Genomic DNA, 22533 nt, shown 5'->3' on the forward strand with positions numbered 1-22533 from the left:
AGGTTGCAGGGACACAAAACAAGATATTAAGTGTACACAATTCGAATGAGGACGATGTGAGAGGCAAGTATATATAGAGAAACCAAGCGTAGGTCGATCAAAATGCGAAGTGCGACAGGCTGAATTTGCGGTGAAACAAGGTCTTTCGGAAGTTGAACATGATCTTCGGTTCCCGACTGCATGCAGGCACATATCCAGGGCAACTGATTCAGTCCGGTCGGTCGAACGATGGGGGAATAATGAGAACGGGTATAATGATAGGGCGACAAAAGCACAGGGCAACGACACAGCATGTCTAGAGGATTATACACCGGTCTCCGGAGCCGTTCGACCCCTGAGTCTTCACCTCCAGGGCCACCTTGGCGGCCTCGTAGAAAGTTTCCATGATGCCACGATTCTGCACGGCGGAGCATTCTGCAGGTCATGTGTCAGCAAGCATAAGCCGCCGCGTGAAGGAAAAAACAACAAGTAACCTTACCCAGATACTTGACGGCACCAATGTCTTTCGCCTTGGAGAGACCTTCTTCGTACGCGATGGCGTTGGGGTTGTCGTTCAGGAACTCGTCTTTCCTCAAGTCACATTTCAGTGCCGTGAGGACCAGCTTCACGTTCGGGCAGTTCTCGGAGATCTCCTCGATCCATTTGCTGGCCACGTTTTCAAACGAATCGCGACTGTCGACCTACACCGGGGGTCAGAATAGCGGTACCGGGCACTTCGCGCTGATCGCCTTACGCTGAAGCAGAGCATGATCACATGGGTATCCTCGTATGAGAGCGCGCGCAGTCGATCGAACTCTTCCTGACCGGCGGTATCCCAGAGGGACAATTCCATATGTACATTGTCGACGAAGATATCTGTCCACGAGTCAATGAGTATTTGGGAGCAGCCAAGGCCGATATCGGGCGGGGGGGGAGGAAAGTAAATACCGTGTACATAGTTCTCTATTTGAGTGCCAAGTTAGCAAGGGAGTCATCTTGAGGGGGGGGGACACAGGTGCGTACCGAAGACGGTGGGTTCACTATGCAGTCAATGCTGCGGTCAATAAATCAATCGCAAACAAGCATTTAGCGCAAAGCAGGTAAGTCTCACTAGACCGTGGGGAAATATCTGGAGTAGAAGGGCATTAGTTCGATTTCTACAACAGGGAGGGAGGTTGGTCAGATAGCCAGACCCTCTAGTGAATACATTCAGGGCCGAGGTCTTGCCGCAAGCACCGTCGCCTCTTATCTAGGAAGTCAGCTTTCCAGGTTTCCACCAAAAGGCAAATAGTATAGCTTGTTGCACTGACAAGAGCACCATCTTCCGGCGCACAACCTTTTGACGCCCACAGAGACTCATTGCGACGGTGATATGTGAATGCGGTGTTGGTGGAAGGGGATTGCAGGAGGAGAAAGGGTCCAGGCGAAGATAAGGGAGGGAAGGGGGGTGGAAGACGGAGAGAGGGGGAGGAAGGGAGGTCTAGATCGAGTTCGACAGCGGCGAGCGGAGAGGAGATGAAACTATGTACTGTGGGTAAGGTTGATTGCGTCTGGGTCAGACGACAATAATAATATCCGATGCAGACGGGATTCGAATGACAGGAAACGCAAAGGTTTCACGATGTGGTGGAGGAAAATGATTCACGAAGCATTGAAGGAAGAGAGAGAGGAAGATTGATGGGGCGCGAGTCATGGCTGGGCGGCGGAGGTGCAGAGCGCAGCAGATGTCATCGGAGGCTCCACGAATGAGCCGATCGTCATCTACCAACGACTTTTACGGGAAGGGATTCTTCAAGGTGGCCAGACAATATGATATGCCCGCCACTGGTGATGGTGGCCGTTGCTGCAGGTCTGAAGCGTGTCGATCATCCATAGGTACTCCGTACTCTCGTCTGGTCGCCTTCTTTTCCTCCATGATCCTCAATTTATACTCAAAGTTATTGGTGCAGTGTAGTTACTGTATGTATGGAGGCATAGAATCAGGCACTACTACGGTACATGAGGTTGCTGGAGGTGTGCTGCTCCATCGTACACCACTAGTTCAAAACAAGTCTGTCCCAGACTGAGAACCGCATGCTGATCGGAACCACTTGGTTTGAAATAATTATTGGTGACCACATTGAATACGGTGTACCAGGGTGTACTCCGTAGTAGTATGTAGTGTGTATATATCTGATCTGGGTCGAATAAGTGATAAGCCTCCATGAAAGCCTCGATGAGCTCGTACCAGAAAAAGACTCGGAGGCTGAGATGTCTTTGCCAGCGGCAGATTTCACTGGACTCCTTGTCATGCATAGCCACTTAATCACTACTTATTGTTGGAGCAACGCATTTGAAATTGTTGTGGTCAGCATGGGTGCAGATGTGTTACCTGGTGAATGGACAAGCAGTGTGAATCTCTCCAAAGGCGGGGAAGGTCCAGCCAGACTCTCCGATAGGCGCGGAGCTCAACTCCATTATTCCATCCATCCATTTCTCACTCAACTGTCTGCCTTTCTATCTCTCCTACCCATAATCTACCTAGCCATATTCCCCCCACTCTTTTGCTTTATGCTTTACTCGTTATTCTCACTTCAAGATACCCCCTCTTTCACTGAGCGAACATCCTTTCACATTCTAGTCTTTCGAAATGTCGGACGACGATGACTTCATGCAAGATTCGGGTGATGAGGAGTAAGTGCTAGCAGGTTTCCGACCCGTTGTTGCGCCCGACTGACTTGGCTTCAGATACGACTTCGAATATGAAGATGAAGACGAGGACGAATCGGGCGATGTCGGGATCGAGAACAAATACTACAATGCCAAACAGATGAAAATAGACAATCCGGAGGAGGCGATCGATGAGTTCTTAGGAGTTCCGGCACTCGAGCAAGATAAAGGAGATTGGTAAGACTGACTCGGACCAACATCAACAGGCTTGGGACGGAAACTGATACGGGATGCTTAGGGGTTTCAAGGGTCTCAAACAGGCCATCAAGTTGGAATTCCGGCTTGGACGCTACAGTGATGTATGACTCCCGCGGCTCCCCGTGCGTGCGACCGATTGATACTGACTGCTCAGGCGGTCGAACACTACAGGGAATTACTTACCTACGTCAAGTCGGCTGTCACCCGAAACTACTCGGAGAAATCGATCAACAACATGTTAGACTACATCGAGAAGGGCTCCGATGAAGAAAGGGCGTATCAGTGCATGGAAGAATTCTACTCGTTAACGCTGCGATCGTTCCAGAATACGAACAACGAGCGCCTATGGCTCAAAACCAATATCAAATTGGCCCGACTGTGGCTCGGGCGCAAAGAATACAGCCAATTGAGCAAGAAGGTACGAGAGCTGCACCGGGCGTGTCAGCGGGAGGATGGCACCGACGACCCCAGCAAAGGCACCTACCTCCTCGAACTATACGCACTTGAGATCCAGATGTACGCCGAGACCAAGAACAACAAACGCCTCAAAATGCTCTACCAACGGGCTCTACGCGTCCGGTCGGCTGTGCCGCATCCGAAGATCATGGGCATCATCCGCGAGTGCGGCGGCAAGATGCACATGAGTGAGGAGAACTGGGAGGAGGCACAGAGCGACTTCTTTGAGTCGTTCCGCAACTACGACGAGGCGGGCTCCATGCAGCGCATTCAGGTGCTAAAGTATCTCGTGCTGACGACGATGCTGATGAAATCAGACATCAACCCTTTCGACTCGCAGGAAACCAAACCATATAAGAACGACCCGCGCATCTCTGCCATGACGGATCTCGTGGACGCTTTTCAACGGGACGACATTCACGACTATGAGGATATCCTCAGTAAGAACCCGGACGTGTTGGCCGATCCGTTCATCGCAGAGAACATCGACGAAGTCAGCCGGAACATGCGCGTGCGCGCGGTGCTGAAGCTGATTGCCCCGTACACGCGGTTCACACTCAAATTCATCTCCAAACACATCCGCATCACCGTGCCCGAGGCGCAGGACATTGTGAGCTTTTTGATTCTGGACAAAAAGCTGAATGCGAAGATCGACCAGGAGCACGGGACAGTGGAGGTGGAAAGCACCAGCCCGAGCGACCTCGAGCGCCTGCAGTCCCTGCAGGAGTGGAACGCCTCGCTCCGTGCGCTGTGGCAGACGACACTCAACGAGGGCGAGGGGTTTAAAGACGATGGCGGCCAGATGGGTGTGCACGGAGGGATGCGCGGGGCAGGAGGGCTAACAGGAGGCGGGCCCGCGAACCAGTCGGATGAACCGTCGAGTAGCAGTCGTCATCGTCGAGGGCGCGGCGCAGGGGGAGGAAGGGGAGGAAGGGGAGATTTGGCCGGCTTGTTGCCAGAAAGACAAGATAGAGGTGGAGCCCGGCGGCGGGGGTTGGAGGCGAGCTAGCATGCAGGGTGATATCGGGGACACACATATATTACACTGCATATTCTTAATAAGACTCGATGGTCGAGGCTGGAATCTGGAGTACAGGATCTAAGTTTGTAGTTGGCCCATGCTTGTTTCCCTGTCCCATCTTGCTGCTCCCTAGGCAAATCATCCAATCCACGGGTGATACTTTCGCTGCCCCCTCCCCCCCCCCGGGGTCTCAGAGCGAATCCTCCCGTCCGTCAATCAGTCAATCCATGCCCCAATTGTCCCCATCCCCGAAGGGAAAGGGCCAATGCACACGGGCCAACCCTTGGGATTCACCCAGTCATCCGGAAACCTCTCCCCGAGATCCCAGCCAGTGTGCAGTTCCACCCTCGACCGGGTCCGCGAGGTACTTCCCCCTGTTCCCCGGCGCCGACCCCGGCTAATCGCACATCGAGGTCTCCATACGAAGATTCGCTACTCGGTCCACCCCCATTGGCCCATCTTGTTACTGGTTCATGGATGCTGGTTGCAAGGACGCGGATGATGCTTTAACCTCATCTCATGTACGGAGTACGAAGCAAGCACAGTGTCCGCACAAGACCGACACAAAGTTGCATCGCAGCATCATACACTACAGGGGGTCTGTATAACTCGTTGATAAAGAAAAGACAGAGACAGAGAGAAGCCCACGCCACCTTCACTCAGTTTCACCTTGTCATTTGTAACTACCGGCAGGTTCTACTAGCTTCCGTAGACTAGAGCGAGGAAGAGAAGTATGTCTGCCTACCTGGCTACCTGGCTAGCTACTAGGTAGCGAGGCAGCGGGGCGAGGCTGTCAGAAAGCAAACTGCCGGAAACAAAGGTGACTTGTGTATGGAGTAGTCAAATTGTCCACTGGCAAGCTGCAGCTGTGTGATTTTGAAGACTTAGGTGCCTCAGTAATTGAAGTCGTGGACTGATGGTAAGTTCCAATCCAAGGGACTTTGTACGATAGAAAGGAGGTGATGTCGTAGTGGCCTCGGTTGGTAGTAGGTACTGTATAAGTTGTTGTGCGGCGGATCTTCCGGTTGTGTGCTGTATACTCGTCCACCTGCCAGTGTACTCCTACATGACGACTCCCGAGGAATCAAGAACAAAGTACAAAGTACTACTTACTCCGTAGAGAGAACGCTCACCTCCACCCTTCCACCCAATCACCCCACCCCCAATGTGGAATCATCTAATCCCAGACCGCCGGGACATAAGCTCGTATCCCTCTTGCCCATCCCCTGACACAGACACTAGACTACTACCGTGGTATAAGCCGAAACCACTAGAGTTACCTAGCCAGGTAACTCAGCAATCAATCTGCCCCCGGGAGAAGAGCGGACGGTGTGGCGGCGTCAGCCACCGGGATCCTGCCACGGCCATGACTGCCGTAATCGACACCAGGGCCAGTAAGTTAGCAACTGGCCAGTAAGTTAACAACTTTCGCGCGCAAGAACACTCTCAGGGTCAGGGCACTGCAAGGATCCAGGCCCGGGGGTGGGGGTTAGCGGACGAGGGAGGAGGGAAAAGGTACTCCGTACTAGACGTTACGTGAAAGATGGATAGGTAGTAGTAGCTCGATGGATAGCTGCATTTTGTCTTTGTTGGAGTGCTGCGTTCTGGTCCTTTGAATGGTTCGTGGTTGGTTTCTCCCCCCCATCCATGTCCAATTCAGGGCGATGTTGCGCGGATAGTCAGAGGTTTGAAGGTGCGCTGACTGGCGACGGAAGGGTGTCTAGACCATACTTCGTAGTCAAGACACAACAGAAAGGAGGAGGGCATCATGTACGGAGTAGCTGGGATCCAAATCCTCCCCCGCGCCCCCGAGAGATTTATGTATTATTATGCAGTTTGCTTTCTGAGGTGGCTTCTACACCGCACAAACATTTCAATGTTCCGCTCAAGGATGCGACGGGGGCGGTGTCCTGGTAGTTGGGCTGTGGGGGTGGATTCATCAGTTGTTGGGTTCTGTTCTTGGGATTGATTGTTTGTTTGTGGGGTTCGAAAGGAGATGATGGACATGAAGATGAAGATGATGATGATGATGGATCATTAATCGAGATTGTTTGACTTGGAGAAACGCTACACTAAAGCTGTAAAGCATACGGTAGTACATACCGTAGATGACTCTGCAGTGAAATTTGATGCAGGTATACCGACTTCGTCGCTACGGGGAATGGGTTGACAAGGCGGTTGTTTCCGCCTCGTAAGTCCGTCCATTGCCTTGGGTATACGGAGTAGAGTCCACATTACATTGTAGCAAGTAGTCGTACTTTTCCCCTCTCCCTTCCTTGAAGTCTTGAAGTCAGGCACTGGGTGAGGCATGAGTGAGTAAATCGAATGTACCTGGTCGGTACCCAATGTATGGGATTGGCGCCATGGGAGTACCTCGCGGCTTCTCAACCTGTCATATAGCCGGAGTGGAGCAGCGGGTGGTGATAAGAAAGAAGGGACGGGATCGATCCTTATACTAACTTTAGCTATATTCCGTACTGTCCTTACTCTTTACAGCGGACTCCGTCTGGTCATGTCGGAGGAAACAATCACATACTCAGTCCATCGAAAGTGCCGCATGCCAACGCAGTCATTCCAATTGCCCAATCCGAGACGGTAACTGAGAGGGAACGAACAATCGCCGAAATGCTTATCGTGCTTGTTTTCATGTTTCTTGTTTCTTTGTTCTTTGCATAGTACAGTGTCTGTGGGTACGTACTACTGGCCAAGCGGGCGGGCGGCGGGGATGGAAAAAGACGCCGGGAACCTGCCATTAGACCATTTTGTCTTCCCATGACAATCGTCTAACTATGTGGAGATAGTTACCATTTAGTTCAATGTGTTGTTGCGTCAATCACCCGGCGTGATTCTTGCGCCTTCAAGATGCAATCAGGATCCAAAAATTCGCCGAGTGACGTAATTTGGATAGCTGGATATCGAGAGGGAAGAAAGGGATGCATGTCCAGTACGGAGTACTCCGTACAGTATGTACCCTGAACTGGATGGCATCCGTCAAGGCATAGTGTGTCTGATACACAGCAGCCGGATTGTAAACTGATCACGGATGGCTACACAACAGCCTTTTCTCCACACGGAACGGCCGTTGACCTGGTCGAGCTAACCGGCGCAATCACTGCAGGACCATCAGCTTCAACATCAGCGTCATCGTCATCTCACATCCTGGCAGCAAAGAACTACGGGGTTCCAGAACTCCTCGGCGCTCGGTCCCACCACTGGATGGGGCCTGCACGTCGGGGAGAGCAAGAGAAGGAAGAAGAAGGGTAGCACAAAGCAATAACTGGACTTGCAAAACCAAACAAAAGCAAGGCGGTAGGAATGCAGTCCCGGGATTGATTCTAGCTCTGTAGCTCCCCTCTCTAGCCGCTCTTCTTCTCTCTGTGTGTGTCTCCGTGTGTTTACTTCTCGCCTTGTTTATTGCTGCTGCTGCTGTTGTTGTTCTTTGAGAGGGCCGGTCCGGACCCGACAGCAACAAGACCACGGTCGGAATCTTTGTCTCTCAATCCTATCCATGATACAACCCACTGAAACATTTAATCACGAATGGATAGGCTCGGAGTGGCTGCCGAGGTAGCATATGCAAGCCCCCTCTTAGTTGGATCGAAAATCCTTACCTGGAACTCGCCCAGCTCAATTTACGAGATCCGTGCTGCTGGTCACGGTCATAACTAGCGAAGAGGAGGGATGGGATAGATGAGAATGGGCGAGAGAGAGATCTTACCATCGGGAGGATGAGAGGCGGTGGTCTGATTCCTTTGGTTAGTTGTAGAGTAGGATTTCTAAACGTCCAGAATCGCACGTTGCTTCTTCGGCGCCAGATGCAGCAGCAGCAGCAGCAGCAGCAGCAGCAGCAACAACAATTGTCGGGCGTTTGGCCCAAGAAATCATTGATGAGCTTGAGGTGCAGCTTGCAAGGCGATTAGCCCGGTTTCGATCGGAAGAGTTGGGTCTTGACTTGGCCGCCCGGTCTCTCTGCCCGTCTGTCCGTCTGTCTGTCCGTCCACTGCATATATGCATGACGGCGATTAAAAAAAAAGGTTGAGATGGGAGGAGCGGGGCAAAAGGCCAATTCACACGGCGGGTGAAGAAGCACTGACAGCAGACAAAGGGGTTCAATGCTTGCAAGCCATTCTTCTCTTGTTGAGAAAACAATACCTTGCCTTAATGCATACATTGATAAGTGGTGAATTGTGATCAAGGAAAGAAAAAAAAAAAAAGAAACAAAACAAAACAAGACCGGCATCTTCTGTCGTCTCGCTGCAGCAGTCAGAGTGGCGGCTGGCTCTTAGTGGTGGATATTATGTCCCAATGGCAGAGAAGTAGGATCCCACCTAGTTTTTCTCGCAGCTCTCCCGACTCAAAGCCATTTGTTGGTGATTTCATCCGGACATGTGGTCGTTTCCTAGTAGTGCATGAAGGATGGTCGTTGGTGGCATTTCAGATCAGTCGTTCGTGCAGTCGCTTAGAGAGAGCTTCACCCACTCCCACGCCGAGGAATTCCCATCTCCGGGCTGTCCTCTTTTCCCCTCCGATCTTTCTGGGAGGGTGGTATTAAATGATATTGATAGTGGTCGCCAATACAGTAGGTACTATCTAGTCAGTTAGGTAGATGCACAGTGTATTTTACCTTAGTTCCTCCGTAGTTAATTATTTCCAGTATCTCGTCATAGTCGCAAGGCGATCTGAGCACGCATCCTCCCAGCCAATGGTGACAGAGCAATCACCCCGGTAGGTTCAAGGTCAGGGTTGAAAATGAACTTAACTAAGTTAGCCTAGTATCAGGGTACCTTACCTACCTATTCTTCGGACTGTAGCTACGGAATAGTCCCGAGTGTAAATGAGAAGAAGGTCAGCCTGTTGTTGCACTGGACCATGCTTCTTTTCCCCGATCCACTGCAGCTTGCCAGATACAATGAAGACATCATCATTCATATCATGGACAAACAAACAGAGTAGCTGCGGATCGGGATGGTGCCTAGTGGCTGGCATCGATCTTCATCTTCCGTGACAAATGTGGGTTGGTGGTTGGATGGAATTGCAGTCTTCATTTCAATCCCGCCCATTCCAAAGTTACAGTTGAGGGGGAGATAGAGCGATAGATTATCCCACGGGCTTTGCAATCCATCCTGGCGGGACCCCAGTCACCGAACGCATCCACCCGGCGAACTAGCGAGTCAACTCAAGTAGTCTGCTTCCAACTACGGAGTAGATTGAAACTAACGCCCGACCGCTTGACGATTTTAAGGAAATGAAAATGAAGTAACTTAAGGGGACAAGAGGGGAAAAAAAAAGAAAAAGGGAAAAAAAAACATGAGAAGCTCATCTTGGAAGACGAAGCAAAGATTGATTGTACTCCATACAGTGCAGTGTGCAGTGCAATAACAGTTTATGTGGACCGGTAACCCCGCGCGCGCCCGGTCGGTGTCTGTCTGTCTGTCGGTCTGTCTGTCTGGCATTAGAGTCTCTCTCATCATATTGACTTAGTTACTAGTAGTTAATTAGTTTTAGTAAGGCAATAATCAATCATCCATCTTCAAAGCACCCTGATTCTTCTGAATTACTTCTTTCTCTCTCTCTCTCTCTTCTTTTCTCCCTCCTCCACTCCACCTGGTTACTCTCCCCTTCTTCCCCCCCCCCCCCTTCTCCAAACAAATGATCCTTCAAGCTGGGGCGAGACCACCAGACGAGACCAACCAAAGTTTTCCTTATTAATATCCATCTTAAACCCGCTCTCGCTCGGACGTCTTCCCCCAGATCGAGAACTGTCAAATCTGATCCTACCACCGAACTACTACTATTACTACTACTACTTCTACTTCTACTTCTACTACTACATCCACTACTACCGACTACCTGCTCACCAAGTTAGGTACAGTACAAAACCACTACTCCCACACAATCCCTGCCTGGTCGGTGACTTTTCCCTGTTCTCTCCTTTTACCTTTTCCTTTTGCTCTGAATTTTCCTCCCCTCTTTCTTCCCCAGTGCTTCTACCACTTCACTCAAGTCGGTAGTCTCTGTCGCCTCCAGAGTTCTTGATCTTTATTGCTTGTCATTGATTAGTCGATTTCTTTCTTCTTTTTCTCTCCCCCCCTAACCACCTCCCTCTCCTTTAACCTGAGATTGCCTCTCACTTGCCGCTCCCCTCAATTGGTTCTTGTAACGACTTTGATATACATCTTAATACCTCGTTGGGTCAGACCCTTTCCCCCCCATCACACATGCTTACTTGATACCATCATAGCACGTGTGACTGGGCCCCTCCGTATGCACGTTGGTCGTAAGAGGCAAAAGAAAAGCTTTGACGACTTTTCGAAGGTCTGAGCATCACTATTTTTCTTGTCCTTTGCCATTTCTCTTGCGTTGCAACTAGTCTCGATGTGAGACACGCCCACGACGATAGATTCTTCCCCCTCTTTACACTTGGGCCCTCACATCAGAATTGCATTGATAGTTGGTCCGCACTTTGGTGTGATCTGTTTGTGTTCTGCCTGTTTGGGAGGCGCAGCTCATGCAACCGATGCTATACTGCCTGTTTCCTGCCTGCTCTTCCCTCTTCTTCAAACGGTCCGATCATGGCCGATAGCCATGTTCCTACAAATGACGGAGTAGCACCTGGAGTCTGCCTCTCGGATGTCAGGCGGGCTGCGTGGAGTGGACCAGGGATGCGATCGGTTCGGATGTGTCTATCACTCCCTGAATTGATACGAACTGCGGTCATTCCTTAACCTCCTCGCCTGTTCGTCAAGTGCAGGATTGCGTATCTTGAAGTCGCATCTGCGAACCGCATTCCTTGTTCTGCCCTGTTCACCGGTGCCTTTTATTGGCCCGTGACTGCCCTCCCCTTCCTCTCAGCCCGTTGTCCGTCGCTCGCTGGCTGTCTCTCTCCCCCATTCTTGAGGCTTGCTATGACACATGCCTGGACTCCCCTCCTTGATTCCATGGCGTTGCCCCATTGAATCTTCGGATCTTGCAAGAAATAGCCCCGAGAAATTGTTTTATTGGCTCCAGCGCATTCACGGTGACGGTTTGTCAGAAGAGTCATCCTGCCATCCCTGCCGATTAATGGAACCCCATGCTAAGAATGCCGTACTGTAGGCTCTTACATCACTGAAGAACTTCGACCGGCACGTTTCGCCTGCACCGAAGATCAGGCACAGCAGGGCGACCACACAGAACCTGGGGTCAAATCATGCTGCTTCGTCTGGTGCGTATTACGTGCCTTTAAATGCGATCCTCACTTGATCATGAACTTGGGGTGGTTGATATTGACCATCCTCCTTGCCTTCAAAAGACATCTCGACACTTCTGATTTCCTCCTTCTCCGGTGACTTCCTTCCTCGTTCAACCACTCGTCCTCCTTAGCGTGGTATGCGATGTCCCTGACGGGTGTCTCCTGGAATCATTATTACTCCATCAATCGACTTCCGACGAGACAGGAATCCGTTTCCGGGCTTTTCTCTCGCCATCCTCAATCACCTGCCTTTTACAATCAGTCCGGGGTTGCTTTCCACTCTGGACCTCTATATCACTCTGAGTACGCCAACTGTTCTTTCAACATGAACACCTTGTCGACCGAGGAGATGGAGAAGTTCCAGGAACTCTCCAATGAATTTCAGGCCAACGTAGAGGTGAGCCGAGGAAGATTTGCTCTCGGTAAGCTCGGCTGATTGTACGCACAGGGTCCCGCCGTTTCGACCAAACTATCGAGTAGCATAGTCGCTATGGAATATGCCAACGCCGATTCTGCCTTCATCACGAAGACTGCAGTCAGTTTGAGTCCTATGCTCGCACGGGATTTCTCGGATATTTACCCACTATTCTAGGCGCTCGCAGTAACACATCCCTTGGTGCGCATCATGAAGGGGGACGGCAACTGTGGTTGGAGAGGTACTTGCCTGTTCCTCTACGAAGTAAATCAGCCACTAACTCGGTGCAGCGGTCGCCTTTGGATACTTTGAGAACCTTCTCAAGTTACAGAATCTAGTGCTCGCACATGAAGAGTTGGCCCGCATCAAGTCGCTCAATGCTCTCCTGGATCAAACTGGTCAACAAGAACATCTTTACGAGATCTTCGTGGACGCGACAGAAGGGGTCTTTCACCAGATCATCGAAGCTATCCAGCACGGCATCATTGACGATACGTTCCTGGTCGAGGCGTTCAACGAGGAATACAATGCCAGCGCCATAATCACCCATTTTCGAGTCAGTGACGTTCGTCTCCAGGTCAAACTCTTGCGACTGACGTGTAACAATAGCTTCTCACGAGTGCTTGGATGAAACTGAACGCCCTTCGCTACCAAGCTTTTCTGTCACTGCCGGTGGAGCAGTACTGCGCGACACGGATAGACACAGTCAAAACGGAGATCGACGAAGTCGGTCTGCAAGCGCTGGTGGACGGGGTGATTGATGCATCCGGATTCGCGGTGGAGATCCTCTACTTGGACCGCAGCGACGGGGACGTCGTCACGCCCCATCTTCTCACCCCGAGCCGGGTGACCGCGGCCACGATCTGCTTGCTGTACCGCCCGTGAGTCTGCGAGTCCGAAACATCACCTTGAGGATGCTGACACGTGAACCAGGGGCCACTACGACCTTCTCTACGCGGCCGAACCTACTGTGAATATGGAACCCGTGGTCAATTACCAATACGCAATGACTTCTAACTACTCCCCCTGGGATCAAGGTGCTCTCTCGTTCGACGTCAACTCCAGTCTAATGTCGGTACCTAATTTGATGATGGACCCGTCATTTGCGCTTGCGCCTTCGCCCATACCATCGGCCTCCCCGAGTCCTTTTCGTGTTTCGCCGCCTCACGAGGTGTATGCGCCGCCAATCATGCATACCTCCCCACCCCCTCCGCCGATGTCGCTAGCATCGCCACCACCACCACCCCGAATGTCAGCACCCCCGGCTCCCTTGTCTTCGTTACCTCGCAAATCGGACGGCCCACAGATCCGATTGAACCCGCTGGTGATGAAACCGAACTTGAGTCATTCTCTTCCCGTGACGACTCCCTTTAAAAAGTAATTCATCATCTCCCGTCATGTAGCGCGGTCGAAATCTACGATGCTAACTCATCGCTAGTTCGCCTTACAATCAAGCGCATTTCCAGAACCAGGATTTCGAGCCCATCCACTGGGAGCCATCCCGCCGTCACAAGTAGGATCGTGCGATGATCCCTCACCTGTTATTCTTACTCAACTACGATCGTTAACGACTAGACATCTGTTTCATCTTTTTCTATTGCGTACTCGATACACTAGGCTTATTTCGGGCACTGGACAGGGGTTCTTTTTTAGGGGCTATTTCTTTCATTTGGGCATCCCTTTTCGATCGTTCCCAGCATCGGTGAAGCTCGAGGGGGTCAATGGTTTGTGTACTAGTGGGTCTTTCATTTGGTAGTATGTGTGCTTTTAGCGTCTGTGGTCTGCGGTTGCATGGAGGCGTGCGTGGTGACGGGTGTCCAGAAACCATTTGAACAGGATTTGTATCACATTTTCGAGAGGGCTAGCCAGGTAGACTTGTAGATGGATGTTGTAGGCGTGTACGCAGTAGTGGGGTAGGGCAAATACACGTCTAGGTATAGATGTCGCTCTGGAAATAAGTTCCAGCTGGACCAATAAATGCGCGGTGGCGAGGGAGGAGAACGGCAAGGAGAGACGGTCTGCAGGGATTCTTTCCCCCTCCCCCCCCCTTGCAGGAGGCTTGAGATAGCGCCAGCCAGTGGGATTCTTCAGACCCCGATTCTTTTAGCTGAAGGTAGTAGACTAAGGGAGTCGATATTAGCTCCAGTAAGCGAGCCAATGCATCGATGCAGTGCAGGCCCATAACTACATCATGCTGATTTGGCTTATCAACTTTTACTACTAGCTGGTAGTTATGAGCCTGAGGCTGAAAGAAGGTATTACGGTAGTTGATTAACCTCGTTGGCTAAGTAGTTAGGCAGGAGTTACCTACCTACTAACCTCCCTCACTCAATCCAACTTCGGTGCGAGTAGTTATCTCTCATTTGGACAAAATCCGGTCTCTTCAACCTGGCACCAAGTTTCCACTCCATCACAGTTACAGCTTCTAGGGCCTACACCCGGAGTACAGTGAAGGCCATCTCAACCTTGACTCCGCCTGGCTAGATTGTTTATGCACTTCCCATCCTGTTGAGTGATATGCGCACGTCACAGAAGGTACTAAGCACCGTTACTACTACTACTTAGTTGTTGACATCCGTGCAATAACTGTTAGGAATTGTGCTCGCTTGGAATGCCGCTATGACTTCTTGTTGTTCTGATTGACCTATTGCACGCGTGCGCTAGTTCTGACTATGCGGGATGATGTCAACCTCGTACAATCAACTAACTAGTTGGTTAGTAGGAGTTATTTACTTGTTGATGGTGCAGACAGAATGTCTGATGGTTTTGCATGTGGGGAAGGTGGGGAGGGTTGGCAGGGTTGAGGTAAGGAGGATGGTCGGTGACTGGAGGGTTCGCATTGATGTTTGTGTGTTTGTGTGCTAACGATTACTGCTGATGATCATCGTCATGTCGACTGGACTTGCCTGATTATGTCGCCGGCTTGATTGTAAGTTGGCAGGAGGAGAAGAAGGGTGGGGTGGGGATTCGCTCTGGGTGTACTCGGCGATGACTTTGAGCTGGCTGAGCTGGTATTCATTCCGTCTCTTTTTTTCTTGACATCTCAGCTGCAGTGATTCCTGATTCAGTGTCACTCCTCGGCATCATTCAGCATCATCTACACATCCAGAGACCTCGGGGGGAGAGGTGAAGCTCGCAAGTTGTCTCTGCGAAGAACTGGTTGTATCGTGTTTCTACAAGCGTGTTCGATACTATTTACATGTAACGTATGTATATATCTGTAACGTATATATATATCTATATATATATAGAGAGAGAGAGAGAGAGAGAAAGGTTTGTTCGCATATCGCCGCTTCGGATTGGTGTCCGGAACTGAACCACGCACGCTCCGTAATACGGGAGATCTGGACCCTTCCTTCTGCCGTCCGTACATCCAAGACGTATCCTGCTGGGGAGACACCGGGCAGGCGGAGAAGAACGAATGCCAGAAGTGGCACTCCTCCCTCGAACCGAAAGTAGGGGACTGCACTGTGAATACCTCTACACCCGAACATTTGTTGGTGAGGAGGTAAGCTGGGCCGAGGGCCATGGTTGATGCCTTAGGCCAATAACCCCTTCTGCTGGGAAAATAACGGCGCTCAACCTCTGTTTGTCCTCGCAATAAACCAGAGCTTTCGACTGACAAGAAATAAGCAGAAGCTGATGCACGGTCGCGGTGCTGCCGCGTACACAGTATCGCTTGACAAATCGAACAAAGACGTCGGTTGAAGTCCGTTGGTTCGTTCGCAAGTGGGTGCGTGTCGGTTCACATCCCCAAACTTGCTATTTCCACGCATAGCGACTGATACTATCGCGTAGCCAATTTCATCCTCGAGTTCGATATCGTCCAAAGCTTGGAATATGAGCCAGCTCAAACAAAGTCGTGCTGGGGTGTAAAGTTCACCCATTCCGTGAAATCCATACCACTCAAATTCAGCTCCTGGTCAACATCCGGGAACATGCTGCCGAAAGTCGGATCAGTGAACAGTTGGTCAGAGAATGGCATCATCAGCGGAGCTGGCTGTCCCGCCGTTCGGCTCGTGGCGGCACTTGTATATGCGGGGGAACAAAGTCGGTTAACCACTTCGAGACAGCGAGTGGCAAGTCTGTTGTTGCTAAGAGAAGGATGAATGAGGAGTTTTTTCGTGGCTTCGATATCCTGGAGCCATGCAGGGGCATCTGCACTGGTCGGATCGGTCATGAGCATAATAATCGGGATCAAGCCGGCCTGGAAAAGGAAATACCTATCGGATGTGAGTCGACCAATACAAACTAAGCATGTACCATAAACTTACAGCATATACCAAGCTCCCAGTCTTGTGCAAACATGATTGTTGACGAAGTCCGTGATGGAGGAAATCGAAAGTCTCGCATTTCGAAGACACAGCTTTCGACAGTCAACCTCGTAGGGGTCTTCCGGCTCTGCAGCTGTGTTCTGCGTCCATCGTCGTGATGCCCACCGCAGCAGTACTGGCCGATAAAGGAGGATTCTCAAGTTCCAATCCCTCCACATCATGCGGTTGCGAACAAGAGCAAAAGTATCCGTAACCGGAAGAGGCGGTTGTTTGAAATAGTCGGGGAGGCCATTGTACCATTCCTCCATGGGCTTCTGTAGACCCAATGTCTCTTCCGCTGTGAGACTGGGGCCTGAGATGAGGCGTTGGTAGACACTGTTTGTGAGTAAATGGAACCTAGCTTGAGCGATCAACCCCGAATAGAGGGTCGGCTCCGTGACTTCGACGGGTAGCGTGGTGGTGGCAGGTGTGAGAGCCTAAGTACGGTCAGTAATCGCACACAGATGCAACGACGACCTTCTTCCTACCTCATCATGGATGTTCAGAACGTGTTTTGCGTCCATGACACTATCTTCGGGTAGAAGAATTGGTCGGCCAAATGTCTTGGCTGCACCACTGTCAAATATGTATACTCCCCACCACAGCCGTCGCCTGATCTCGCGCTGAAGGAGGCTGATTTTCCACCCGGGAAACTCCTTATGCAGACCCAGACTCATGGCCATTCTGACAGCCAAGCCTAAGAAGTTCCAACCGGTATTGGGTTTGTTTCGTTTCTGTGCGTAATTGCTTAGGAGCAGCAGTGCCTGCACCAAGGTAAGATTTCCGGTTTCGAACACGGAGACCTGCTGCAGATGGCCTCGTGCTTCTTGATAAAAGGTAATATCGAGGTCTGAGTTATCGTCACCGATGCACCAAGCACCTAGCGCCAGAATGGTGTTCAACAAGATCTGCCATGCTTGACCATGGGGTCGGGGCACTTGTTCGTAGAACTGGGCTCTGAATGTGCCCTCATGAATGAAAGGGTAGCTTGCATGATAGTGGAGGAAGAACGCGTCCATAAACGCCTGCTCGACTAGCCCCGAGGGTGCAGTGTTGAGCAGCTGCGACTTCAAAGGAACCGCATAGTTCGGCTTAGAGGAACCGGCAGGAAAGTTCAAGTCAAACCCATGTTTAAGCAATGTGCGGAGCGGAACGACGCTTGAGGAGGCGCCTGCTGACGGTCAGAATCATCTACCATGCTTCATTCCATACGAGACACTCACCGAAGTAGCCTGCTCCTTCTGGCTTAATAGAGAGAGCTGCCATGCCGTCCGTTAGATCACCGACGGTGATCTTATTTTCTGCCCAGTCAAATCCATCTGCCTGTTGCGGCAAGGCCTCGGGGGCTGCTTCGGCTCGATCGGCCTCAGCCTTGGCCGGAGTGGAGTGTCTGGAGGACGACTTGGATGAGGAACCCGGTTTAACCGGCCCATCCTGATCGTAAAGAAGAGACCGAACAGTCGCATCCAGATCGCCTCCCGGAAACAGCCTCCCTAAAGCCGTTTCGAATGCATGTAGACGATCTTCTACATAGGTCAAGTGTCTGAAGGAGGTGATGAGTGAATTTACACTGCAGAAACTGGAAGAACAAGGTTTCTCACTGTCTTGTCAAGGGACTTCTGGTGATTTTGGGGCTATAATTGCACTCCTTATGCAATTGCTTGCATTGGGCACATGTAGGTTTCTCTTTTGAGCACTGGGAAAAGTGTTAGTTTAAGCCCAGGGTCTATCTCGATCTGCAAGATGACCTCTCACCCTGGATTTCCGTAAACGACATTCATCGCACTGCGAGATGAAAGATCAGCGCCTTGGACTAGTCGACTCTGAGCTACGCGACTCACGGCGTAAGAGTGAGAATCACGAGTGCTGGCCATGTTGAGAGCAAGAGGATCATTCGATCTTTTGCGACCCTAAGTCTCGTGCTCGCTGATAAGTACACCAAACTGATGTCATCTGATTCCACGATGTTAGCTATTCCTACATGGTTCCATTGGTGGGAGCCCGATGCCATACGGGAAGTGGAGAAGAAGCGAAATGAATGAATGAATGTATTGTCTCAGGAAACTCCACATTCAAGTTCTAAAGTGCCAGTGACAGGGTTAAGGAACAGCGTGCTCCTAATACGGGATACAGATTGTGCAGACACCGAAGACGGAGTGGTGGGGTATCAGGAACAGAATGAGGCGTCGGAAGAACATAACAGGGCCAAACTCACGATCGGCGCGGCCGGCATTCAACGGACCAGCCCTTTTTGTCGGAGACAAGGCCGACCGTCCCAGCCCTTGGACAGGTCAGAATCAGGACGATGGACTGAAGTGCGAGGGCAAAATAGAGTGAAGTTCAGCTTGTGAGCGCGACGAGGGAAACTGATGATGATGATGATCGATTGATTGATTTGAGAGAGACGCATGTGGGGGAGGCAGTCAGGTGACGCGCCGCGAAAGAAATTTATCGCCCTCAAGTTTCAGGAATCAATTCCCTCAACAGCGTCAGCCTGAGCTCCTCAGGCAGGAATCAATGTATCTTAATATATTTCACATGAAGGCACTAAAGATCTATACATTGTACACAATACAGCTAGCTTCTAATTTCTTCCGCCACATGGCACTTAGCAATTGATAGTATTCACTAGGTGAAGTTGATGTATTGACAAGTGGTATTATGGTTAGCTGCAGTGCACCTGTATCATGTCATAATGATTGTAAGTGATAGTCACAAATGATTGATTAGTTATCTAGTCCGATTACGAAGTCACCGTGTGCAATAAGTGAGATCTTTCGTTGATGGATGCTTATGCAGACCGGAGGTCCCTCAACGTGGAGTTAAAACAATTCTGTGACTTCGGAATATATATATAGTATTTTAGTTAACTGGCGGCGCAGGCGGAGAGCATCTTTCTCCGACCAACCCCGCCATTCCACAAGGCAGCACATCGTATGATCTCAATGGAAAGGTATGAAAGGTATGAACAATCAGACAGCCAGAGCGAGGTGAGCAAGGTGAGCAAGGTAACTTAGTTCAAATGGTACATCCATAATCCACGATGTGATAGTCGAACAACTACGTGAGTAACTAAGGTATGCATTGCTATCAATCAGTCTTGGCGCGGCAGTTCCTCCCACCAATTGCAGACCCACAGGAAATTCAATTTTATACAACGTCATCTGCAGCTCTCAGCTTAGCACTGCTGCTTCATAGTCGCTACCTATACACCTACTTACCTCTCATCGAGCGACCGCGTCGCGAACGCATACCGTGATGCCCACCCAACCGCCCCTCCCTCCCCTCCTCGCACCCTACGTAACGGCGCTGCCCACCTCTTCTCTCACCGTTCTGTCCACCGTCCTCGGCGCGCAAGGAAACTGGCTCACTCTACGATACCTCTACGCAGCACTGAATGCATCGACGGCCTCCGACGCCACATTTAGTCTCAGCGGCGACAACAACAACAACGACGGAAAGAAGCAAAAGGTGGTACTCGTGAGCTTCCTGCGGGGTTGGGAATTTTGGCGCTCGGAGGCCAAGAGACTGGTATGTTTTTGAGCAACAACACACACCTTTGACGGAAAAGAACACTCCGATTATCATCAGTGCGGGCCTTGGTTCTGGGTAAGCACAAGTTTTTTTTTTGGCTTCTAACGAGAAAATTCTCAACCTCCAGGGCTTGGACCTTGCCCGTCTGACCGACAAGCGCCAATTCGCTTTCATCGACGGCTTATCTGAACTCTTCTCCAGCCCACGAACGACGCCAACGACCGAGACCGCCCACCCGCCTCTTCCTTCTCAACCTGCACTACGCGGCGGCCCAATTCCCCAGCGGACCGTGCTCCCTACCCGATCTGCACCAGGTCCCATCCCCGCGCGGGGACCGCAACCCACCACGCCACGACCTGTAGCCGCCGTCCCTCCGCCGTCTGCTCCGCCGGCCCCCCGGGAGGTCGGTGGACCAGTGACGCGACTGCACTGGTCCAGCAAGGGAGCGGCGGCTCTTGACAGCCTCGAGAAGGATATTGCGGCGGTGGTGGCACAGCTGAAGGCGGCAGCGACGGCAGAGGACGCTTCGGAGGTGCTGTTGTTACTCGATCAACCGGACCTACTTCTAGCCGCGACAGGTCCCAGCAAGGATGTTGGAGCCACGGAGATGAGCGAGTGGGTGATGGGTCTACAACAGGTACGTTTTCCTGCCCACGGATATCGGATACGATGGGGATATATGTGCTAACGGTGTTATGTTTCCGGAGCACAGTACGTCGACGCTACTGTCATGACTCTTGCGGCAGACTTGCCCTTGATACACAATGCCTCGGCAGCTGGGCACCAGATGGCAACGCCGCTGGAGACGGAACATGCGGCCTTCGCGATCGGCTCGGCCCACCGTGCGCACATGGTCATGCAGCTGCGCGATCTGGATACTGGCGCCGCGCGGGATGTGAGCGGGGTGTTGCGGGTGAGTAAAGGAGGCGCGTGGGGACAGAGTGACAACGTGGATACGAATGGAGGTAGGGAAGAGAGGGAGGTCTTGTACTTCGTGCAAAGGGACGGTGGGGTTAGCGTCTTTGGGCGGGGGGAGTAGATCATAGATCAAAACGTGGCGGGTCCATGGTGGAAACAGTGCAAAAGTGTGGCTGTGGCGTTTTGGGCGCATTCAGAGAGCATAGGAATGGTGGTATGGATGATACAGGGTTAGCTTCGCGTGCAAAAGACCATTAACAGATTATGGGACTACAAGGATATGGACGGTTTCGCGGGCTGGCCTTCGCGAGTCAGGTAGACAGATCGCATTGGATAGATATCTCGACACTGAGTCTGTCTCAAGATGGGATATCCGCCAGCCATCGATAGCCAAGTCAAGGGAGATTCATGCATTGCATTCCCAGTTCGTTTCTTGCTTTTGGTTCGTGAACAACACAACAGCACCCCACGGAATGAGGTCCCGTCTATTCATTTGTCGTCAATATGTGCCATTTTCTCTCCCTTTCTCTAGAATAGAAATGCTATGACGGCAAAAAGTGAAAAAGACTGTCCCACGGGTAACCGTCCTTTTTTTCGCCTCGCATTTGAGAGTCGGTTCACCCCATATGCTCAGCCTTGGTCATACCAGCCCTCTCCAGCCTCCGATAACGAAATCGCAACGTCGAGCAGCAACTAATCTAGTTGCTGCTGGTGGAGGGACCACGGGCACCCTTGGGGGTACCGGTCTGGAAGCCGTTGTGGAAGCGGCGGTGGACCTCCTTGAGGTGGCGCATGCGGCCGGTACCGGTGGTCTTTCTGCGCTTGGCCTTCTCGCTCCAGTTGACTATATTGAAACAAAACGAAATGCGTGAGTCTATGAGTTGGCTGAACAGAGGGGAGAGGATTTCAAAAATCGTACACTTGCGAGTCTTAGCGGAGGGGTAACCGCAGTTGGCACAGGTCGACTTCTGGATGTGGAAGGAGCGTTTGCCTGTATGTATCCCAATGGCGCAACGCGTTAGCCCAGATTGTCCTTGTTGTTTCCAGCAAGAATATCTTCCGGCATGTATTTCCGTCTCTTGTTGTGATCATTTGTCCAATCACCCGATCCGTAAAATATTCCGCCGTTGGATAGAGAAAAGGCATCATCGGAAGGTGTTATACTGACCACAACGCCTGCACAGGGTGTGAGTCTTGTTGTGGCGCTTGCCGAAGCTGGAGGTACCCTTGGCTGTCAAGAGAAGTCAGTCAGTTTGCTGTCAAATTTTTTCGTCGCCGATGATATCTCGGCCACGGAGCGGTCGCTTTTTTTTTTCTTTTGGTTTGGTTCGTTGGCACGTACTCATTTTGAATTAGGGGGGACTAAAATGAAGCGGAAAAATGTCAGCGGAAAATGTCCCTGTAGCAGATATCCCAAAGCGCATGCATCCAGCAAAAACAAACGTACCTGGCGATTCCTTTGAAGGGCTGGTTGTCGTTCTCGTCGTCGCTGGGCGTATCAGAAAGTTGCGCTGGGATCTGGGGTGGTGTCGCTTAGCGAGTTGTGGTTTCCAGGGCTCATGCCCTGGTCCCGTGATATACCGCCCTTCTCAAAGACAGCCATATAGACATGTCACGTGAGAGGCTCTGGGTCTTAAGTTGCGGCTCCACTTGGTCTCCATGTCACTAAGCCGAGACTGGAGTAGTTAACTACTTAACTACTTAGCGTTCTACAGGGCGTAAATGTTCCCCGGCATGTACTGCTCCATTTACATTGCAA

At 51.3% G+C, this 22533-nt stretch overlaps 6 protein-coding genes across 6 annotated transcripts; 3 read left to right on the forward strand and 3 right to left on the reverse strand.

Moving 5' to 3' along the window:
* Positions 1-295: 295 nt before the first annotated feature.
* Positions 296-1663, reverse strand: rho3 (Rho family GTPase RHO3; the record flags this gene model as incomplete). Its single annotated transcript, XM_025573453.1, has 8 exons — positions 1290-1663; positions 1173-1223; positions 1091-1108; positions 1003-1019; positions 928-942; positions 734-855; positions 479-680; positions 296-414 (listed from the first exon to the last, which is right to left on the reverse strand). Exons 1-8 carry the CDS (start codon positions 1337-1339, stop codon positions 296-298), a joined length of 594 nt encoding a protein of 197 aa, XP_025430894.1. The 5' UTR covers positions 1340-1663.
* Positions 1664-2458: 795 nt separating this feature from the next.
* Positions 2459-4351, forward strand: BP01DRAFT_416248 (putative COP9 signalosome subunit 2 (CsnB); the record flags this gene model as incomplete). The annotated part of the gene is made up of 4 exons (XM_025579186.1): positions 2459-2652; positions 2707-2865; positions 2927-2987; positions 3041-4351. The coding sequence occupies exons 1-4, from the start codon at positions 2609-2611 to the stop codon at positions 4349-4351; spliced, it is 1575 nt and encodes a 524-aa protein (XP_025430895.1). The 5' UTR covers positions 2459-2608.
* A 7385-nt stretch (positions 4352-11736) lies between these two features.
* On the forward strand, positions 11737-13526 carry BP01DRAFT_297589 (OTU family ubiquitin thioesterase; the record flags this gene model as incomplete). Its single annotated transcript, XM_025571880.1, has 7 exons — positions 11737-11991; positions 12043-12129; positions 12187-12250; positions 12300-12565; positions 12619-12890; positions 12943-13386; positions 13448-13526. 7 exons carry the CDS (start codon positions 11737-11739, stop codon positions 13524-13526), a joined length of 1467 nt encoding a protein of 488 aa, XP_025430896.1.
* A 2333-nt stretch (positions 13527-15859) lies between these two features.
* On the reverse strand, positions 15860-18196 carry BP01DRAFT_374295 (putative C6 transcription factor (Gal4); the record flags this gene model as incomplete). Its single annotated transcript, XM_025576822.1, has 7 exons — positions 15860-16232; positions 16284-16759; positions 16811-17493; positions 17546-17865; positions 17924-18018; positions 18078-18107; positions 18164-18196. 7 exons carry the CDS (start codon positions 18194-18196, stop codon positions 15860-15862), a joined length of 2010 nt encoding a protein of 669 aa, XP_025430897.1.
* A 1137-nt stretch (positions 18197-19333) lies between these two features.
* On the forward strand, positions 19334-20895 carry BP01DRAFT_341663 (uncharacterized protein; the record flags this gene model as incomplete). The annotated part of the gene is made up of 3 exons (XM_025573454.1): positions 19334-19853; positions 19984-20493; positions 20569-20895. Exons 1-3 carry the CDS (start codon positions 19581-19583, stop codon positions 20893-20895), a joined length of 1110 nt encoding a protein of 369 aa, XP_025430898.1. The 5' UTR covers positions 19334-19580.
* A 288-nt stretch (positions 20896-21183) lies between these two features.
* Positions 21184-22306, reverse strand: BP01DRAFT_60769 (60S ribosomal protein eL37). The gene is made up of 5 exons (XM_025579968.1): positions 22222-22306; positions 22117-22136; positions 21943-22005; positions 21694-21765; positions 21184-21618 (listed from the first exon to the last, which is right to left on the reverse strand). Exons 2-5 carry the CDS (start codon positions 22118-22120, stop codon positions 21473-21475), a joined length of 285 nt encoding a protein of 94 aa, XP_025430899.1. The 5' UTR covers positions 22121-22136; positions 22222-22306; the 3' UTR covers positions 21184-21472.
* Positions 22307-22533: the final 227 nt, after the last annotated feature.

This window comes from Aspergillus saccharolyticus (assembly GCF_003184585.1).
Source record: "Aspergillus saccharolyticus JOP 1030-1 unplaced genomic scaffold BP01scaffold_17, whole genome shotgun sequence".
Lineage (NCBI taxonomy): Eukaryota > Fungi > Ascomycota > Eurotiomycetes > Eurotiales > Aspergillaceae > Aspergillus > Aspergillus saccharolyticus.

What these genes read in the sequence shown, in the direction of transcription:
- BP01DRAFT_60769 (XM_025579968.1), bottom strand. An exon ending in CACCCTGTGCAGGCGTTGTG is followed by an intron (nt 21,766 to 21,942) that starts GTCAGTATAACA and finishes GGATACATACAG; the next exon opens with GCAAACGCTCCTTCCACATC. An exon ending in CTCCGCTAAGACTCGCAAGT is followed by an intron (nt 21,619 to 21,693) that starts GTACGATTTTTG and finishes GTTTCAATATAG; the next exon opens with TCAACTGGAGCGAGAAGGCC.